The sequence below is a fragment of the Panthera leo genome, chromosome B1 (genome assembly GCF_018350215.1).
Source record: "Panthera leo isolate Ple1 chromosome B1, P.leo_Ple1_pat1.1, whole genome shotgun sequence".
In the NCBI taxonomy this organism is placed as follows: Eukaryota; Metazoa; Chordata; class Mammalia; order Carnivora; family Felidae; genus Panthera; species Panthera leo.
This window is the reverse complement of record NC_056682.1, coordinates 169,930,104-169,936,743: the sequence shown is the minus strand read 5'-3', so window position 1 is coordinate 169,936,743 and position 6,640 is coordinate 169,930,104. Positions and strand designations below refer to the sequence as shown.

Sequence of the window (6,640 nt, the reverse complement as noted above, 5' to 3'; positions counted from 1 at the left end):
GAATCCAAAGCAGGCTCCAGGCTCTGAGCTGTCAGCACAGAGCCCGATGCGATGCGGGGCTTGAACTCACAGACTGCGGGATCGTGACCTGAGCCAAAGTCGGACGTTCAACTGACTCAGCCACCCAGGTGCCCCAAAAACAGATTTTTTAGACTACTTAAAAGTCCTTTAGAAACACTATTAGAAGTTAGATAAAATCCAAATGTTTAAAAATTCTAAAGGAAACCTGCCTGATTTGCTGAAAGCCATATTTGGATGCCTAAGGTGAGAAGCTTTGATAAATTCAAGCCAGATCAGCAGCTAATCCTCAGGCCAGAGGAAGCAGACTATGGACTCTCCTCAAATGAGGAGAACTGAGTCATCTATTGGTAAAGCCTGGAGAAGTACCATACAGGCTTCTGCTTGAAGAAGGCTGACCAACCAAACAGTTCAAGGAAGAAGCAGATTCCATTTTGGGGCTGTGATGATGATTCCCTCCTTTCAAAAGGGGATCACTGAAGCTGCCAGCACTCCCCCCTCAACACACACACACACACACACACACACACACACACACCCCTATTCCCAAGGTAGTCCCAATTCTGGAACCTTCCTGTTTGGGTTTCTTACAATGTTGTTCAGTGGTTCTCATATCCTCTATAGAATTCATTAAAACACATAAATTGCCAGGCTGCACTCCCAGAGTTTCTGATTCAGTAGATGTAGGATGGAGTCTAAGAATTTGTGTATCTAACAAGTTCCCAGATGATGCTGATGCTGCTGGTCCAGGGACCATACTTTGGGGGGACCAGTGGGGTAGTTAATGTTCAGGCTCTGTAATTAGAGTTCCTGGGTTCAAAGGCTGGCCCCATCACTCATACAGTAGAGACTCTAGAGCAAGTTAACTTCTTTGTCACTTTAGCATCTCATCTGTTTATAATATAAGAAAATGAGTATAGGAATATTACCTGCTTTGTGGTGTTGTTTTGAGGGGTAGATGAGATAACGCATGGAAAGCACAGATAGCTACATGCAAGTGCTCACTAATTTCGGTTGTTGCCAGTGTTATGTCTCCAAACACACCAACCTTGCAGAGCTGTTCTCAGGCCAAGGCCTTCCGGATCCACTTGCCCACACAGAGACCCTCTGGTGTTCCCGGGTGCTGGCATTCTGCAAGGCTTAAGGAGGCTCTACCATTCAGACCTTACTAGATGCCCTTGGTCCTGAAAGCACCTGCACACGGAATCCTCACTTATGAGTCTTTCTCCAAGCTGGGTATTCAAAACCTACTTTTGCTGTCACTGAGTCCCCTGGCCTCAGTGTAGGCATCCATGTGAACATTTTTATCAACGCCCTAGTTGTGCTTTTATGTTTGGTGACTGCAAGACAAATAAACACAGACCAGAGAATCTTGCCTGCTATCCCAAGCACTAAATTTTATATTGGCTGAATTTGGATGCGTGCATTTAGACTCCCTAGTCTGCTTGGGTTTCGAGCTACAGTGGCTTCTAGATATTTTGTACAATTTCCTCTTCCTCTGTCCTCCCTTATAATTTCTAAAATTAAATTTTAAAAAAAAATCAAGGAAAAGTCAGAAGAGTTCAATTGCTAGACTTGCTTTTTGTTTTTATTATCAACAATCAAGTTAATGGTACACTCTTGGAAAACTATATGCACATGTAGAAATATTTCCCTTTTAAATAGAAGCATTCATTATAACACATATAAATAAATTTGAAAATCTGAAACATAACTTATGACGCTTATGTTCACAAACATAGTCCAACAAGAAGAAAAAAGAAATCAGACAGACATGCACCTGATAACAAAAATATATACCATTGTCTGAACCTTGGTCTCTCTAAACACAAAGGAATTGAACCCGTGAGAACCTTATTACTCCATAAAGACACGCCATAGAGACTACAAGAAGAGAAAAACATTATACGGTCACGTAGAGGAGACGGTCTGTACTGATATTAACACGATACAATTGAGTCACAGAACACAGTTGTAGAAAGACACGGAAAAAGTTAAAGCCTCAACATTCAACTAATATCTATAGTTTGTGCCTTTTAAAATAAAAACAAAAACAAAAACAAAAAACAAATTCCAACAGAGATGTCTAATCTGCTTGAAGAATGGAATCATCAATATACAGTCCATCCACCATACAGGATGTGAGTCCATTTCCTATCAAACAGAAATGCAAACCGAGACACTTCTGCAAACTTGTGTGCACGCCTTTCTTTGCTCGGTAGGTTTCTCTGCAGCCAGTTGCGTGGACTGCAATTGACTCTAATCCAAAGCAGTGCCAAAAAGTTCGGTAAAAGCTGGTGGAAGAAGAAAATGCCGGTGGAAGAAGAAAATGCCGGTGGGAGGGGTGTGACAGGAAAGAAAAAAAAAAAGGGAAGAATTGCGAAATAGGAGACCGTTCGCAGAGTTTGCGGATGAAAAGGCATCTCATGTATAGGGCATCTTTCAGGGCCGAGTGGCTGCAAAGATTCGGGGTTGGGAGTTGCAACTGTGTGGGGTTCCGATGCGCTAATGGCAGGATGGTGTTGGCGAGGTGGGACAGGCAGGTGGGAGCGAGGAAGTCACCTTGGCCGCGGGGACAGTCTGCACGAGTCATCGCCTCAGCAACCCGAACCCAAGGACACGAGGGGAAGGGGGGCTGGAAGGCACCCTTACTTTCCCTTGAGGAGGAGCCCCAAGGGAGTGTGCTGTCAGGAGGGCGCAAATTTGGGGGTTCACAAGATAGAGCCCTCAGACGGTGCTAGCTTCAGCCTCCCTTCTTCCCCACCTTACTTGTTTTCCCTTGGATTTAAAAGCCTTTCCGGGTTGTTTGCTTGTTTTTAAAGTGATCTCTGCCTTACTAATTTTTTTTTTTTTCAGTTGAGGGGATTGTTTACTTTTTTCTTTTCCTAAGCAAGTCGCTGAGTCGGTTGCGCGCCCCCCCCCCCCCATCTCTCCCTGTCACCTGCTCGGGCCACAGACACACATTCCCCGAGACAGACATATACCGACACGCAGACACAGCCCCCCTGAGAGTGCCCCCGAGTCCGGGCCGCGCTGCACACACCCCCCCGGTCAGCAGGCTGAGCCCTGGCCGGTCTGCGCGGCCCCGAGGCAGGTGCCAAGCCAGGGAAGTTTTGAGTTTTGTTTTGTTTGGGGGTTCACGATAGGGGGAGGAGTGGGGTTGAAATGGGGGCGCCATTTTCTCTTTATTCTTATCGCGATAACTTCGGGTTCTCGGTGAAAAGCCGCGGCAGCAGCAACGACAATAGGCTTGGGCCTACCCGCTCGCCCGCTCGCCCGCCCGGACCCGGCTCGCCCGCCGCCGCCGCCGCCGCCGCCGCCGCCGCCGCCGCCGCTGCCGCAGGATCGCAGATCAGAACATACTGCTCTTCACTAAGGCGGCTTTGGCACCGTTGGGTCTTTGGAGCGAAGATAGGACACTGGCGAAAGGGCCCCCGAGAGAATCCGGGATGGAGGTGATGGGCCCGGGGCCGGGAGCCCAGCCTTGTCCAGGGCCCCCGGCTGCAGCCAGACCCCCGGCCGCTGCCGCCGCCGCCGCCGCAGCAGCCGCCGCCGCAGCCGCCGCCGCCGCCGCCGCGCCTCCCTTGCCGGGTTCACCTCCCGGGCCCCCGGGCCCCGCAGCCCCCGGGGCTCCTGCCGGGCTGGGCCCGCCGCCGCCGCCGCCACTCGCCCCGCAGCTGGGAGTGGGGTTGGGGTTGGGGCCGGGGCCCCCAGTGCTGTCCGGGTCGGTACTCTTGGCCTCTTTGCTCTCGTCGTCCCGGGACGAATCGGACTTCTTTCCCGAAGAGCCGTTCTTGGCCGCGGCCGCGGCGGCCGCTGCTGCCCGCTCCTGCTTGCGGAACTTGGCGCGGCGGTTCTGGAACCACACCTGGCGCAAGGGGAGAGGAGATGCGGTGAAGCAGCACGAGAAAGCAGGAAACCCGCAAGCCAAGCGCGGAGTAGGACGGCTCACGTTCCGCATCTGTTTGTTTTAAACTCCTCGCGCGACGGGGACCCCTGCGCGCACCCCGCCACCAAGTTCGCCCCCGCGGGTGCGTCTTCGGAGAAACTTTCTTAGGGTCACCTGAGCATGCCAGGAAGAAGGCGGCTTGCAGGAGATGTTAAAAGGCCCCCTGTCGCCGAGATTCCCTGAAAGGGAAGCCTTTGTATTGGCCGGCCTTTGCTCAGTCAATTTCTTGAGCCACCCCAAACTCTCCATACCACTCTAGGCCGCAGGTCTAAGGTTAAACCCTAATTGTTTGAAGGAGGGTATCTCTGGGTTTGACGCTCGCCGCCCATCCTGGCCTTTGAGCCCGAGGTAGCGTACAATGGGGCTCATCTGGAGTGGCGCCTGGCCAGCTCGTGAGTGCACCTGTGTCCCTAAAAGGTTAGGGTTAGCCGCGGTTCATGACCTTCATGGAGTCGCAGCCCCTTTGCAAATGTGATCCCAGTCATAGTTACCCGGGAAAGACACCTATACTCCACGGTTCCAAGTTAAAAGAACTTGAGTTAGGAGGCAGAAAAACAAAAACAAGAAACCCACGTATGATACGGGGGCAACGTCTGCACCCCCGCCACAAGGCATTTCCTGTCCCCCAAAGCCCTGCTCATTCACGTCCCAAGACCCCGAAAGTCTCTGCAGGGCTACCTGAGGTGGAAAACGCTTTGCAGCTGTGCACGTACAAACACGAGCGCACGCCCCAACCCTTCCTCGCGTGCACAGCCCTTCTGGAACTTGGCCTCTCTGTTCGGCCCTGGAGTCCCAGGCCCTCGTGTGGAGAGGCCCGGGTATTCCGAACCTTCAGGAGCACCGCCCGCTCCCCGCCTCCGTACCCTACCGGGCCGGGTGTGGCGAAGCAGGGTCGGTTTCCGGGCGCGCATACCTGGACTCGCGCCTCGGTGAGGTCGATCTTCAGAGCCAGCTCCTCCCGGGTGTAGATGTCAGGGTAGTGCGTCTCTGCGAAGACCCTCTCCAGCTCTTTGAGCTGCGCGCTAGTGAAAGTGGTGCGGATGCGCCGCTGCTTGCGCTTTTCGTTGAGGCCGCCGTGGTCGGTGAAGAGTTTGTAAGGAACTGGGGGACAACAGAGGGGACAGAGTGTGAGCGATACTGTCTGGAGCGCACGGGCCGCGGAGCCGGAACGTGGGGACTCCAAGATCCGGTAGCGCTGGAGCGGCCACCGACGCCGGCGCGGGAGACTGGCTGAGAGGAGCTGCGGAGAAAAACCGTGCAAATTAGTTATATACCGAAACAGGCAAACTCCGGGCTTTGGCAGGGTCCCTCTTGGCACGAGCACCTTTGGGTGGGTTAAAACAGCGCGCCGGAGACGACTGAGGGCCGGGGCACGGGATAGTGCTTTGAAGAGGAAAGACGAGAGAGGAAAAAAAGTCCAAAAACATCAGTCGGAATATCAGGGAACCAGGGAAGAAATTACCCCATACTCCCACTGTTGGAACTTTTCAATTCTCAGAAGTTGACCCTGCCCAAAAGTTGGGGGAAAGTGCTGCAAAAAATAATGATAATAATAAATTGAAGAAATAATCATAAAAATGACCAGCGAAAGAGGTGTGAGCCGCTGTCGGTTCTTAAAAAAAGAGACACTGCCAGTAATGAGCTTTACTCTTTGTTATTTAATTATTTTCTAAGCTTTACGTCTCATCGCAAAGTAAATAAATTATGCCTATCATTTTGGCAGCTTAAGATAATTTTGTTGGCGGTTCGGGTGTGACTAGGATAGTGTAACCCTGTAAGTGAATTACCCCTCCCTGCAATCGCTTCTAACGTGATAAATTCTTTCATTTGTGTAAGCAAATTTCGTTTGGTAAATACTAAACACATTTCCATTTTCAAATGCAATCAAGGCTTCCTATATACGAGCGGAAAGGCGGCTTCCTCCGCTGAGAAAGCTGGCGGTCCTTACCTGCGGCGTACGGACTGCTCTGGTGGTCCCTGAGGGTGCCGAGGCTGCAGGATCCCGGCGTGAGGGACGGGCAGCCGGACGTGGCCCCAAAAGTGGTCCTTATCGGGTTATACTGGAAGCCACTGGCCTGGCTGCAGGAACTGAAGTCAGCATAGGCTGAAGCCAGGCTCGAGGTGTCCATCCCAGCCATACAGGACTCGTAGGCAGAGGAATTGAGGTAAGAATATTCCATTTTATACATTGAAAAGGCTCTGGATGGCTCAGCCAAGTGGAAAAATGAAATAAAAGATGGGTATGGAGAAGGTGGCTGGAGTGGGGAGATGTGCACAGCTCAACGCCTGCCTCCAAACTGGCCTCCTTACTACCAGCAGAGCCTAGTTTTATGAAAAAGCCTCCTATGAGATGCCTTGTCTGAGGTCTCTAGAGCATATAGTCCTCATAATAAACTTGGCTCTTTCCACTTGGACAATAGCAAAGCGGTTGGTCTTATTGCTGGCGCTTTTTACATGACAATAACTCATCCGTCTATTGGGCTGGCACTGGGGAACTGAGCTGTCCAACCTCCCTATCATTGATTCCTGCATCTCTAATTAGAATTTAATACCACACCATTACGCACTGAGCCCCTGATCCTCCCTTCTAACCAGCTCCCTGCCCTTTAATTCAATCACACTACTTGGAAATAATGAAAGTTGGGTGACGATTCTCCCTGATCCAATTTCCCC

At 51.5% G+C, this 6,640-nt stretch overlaps 1 protein-coding gene across 1 annotated transcript; it reads right to left on the bottom strand.

Moving 5' to 3' along the window:
- Positions 1 to 3,370: 3,370 nt before the first annotated feature.
- Positions 3,371 to 6,156, bottom strand: PHOX2B (paired like homeobox 2B). The gene is made up of 3 exons (XM_042934039.1): positions 5,916 to 6,156; positions 4,881 to 5,068; positions 3,371 to 3,886 (listed from the first exon to the last, which is right to left on the bottom strand). The coding sequence occupies exons 1-3, from the start codon at positions 6,154 to 6,156 to the stop codon at positions 3,371 to 3,373; spliced, it is 945 nt and encodes a 314-aa protein (XP_042789973.1).
- Positions 6,157 to 6,640: the final 484 nt, after the last annotated feature.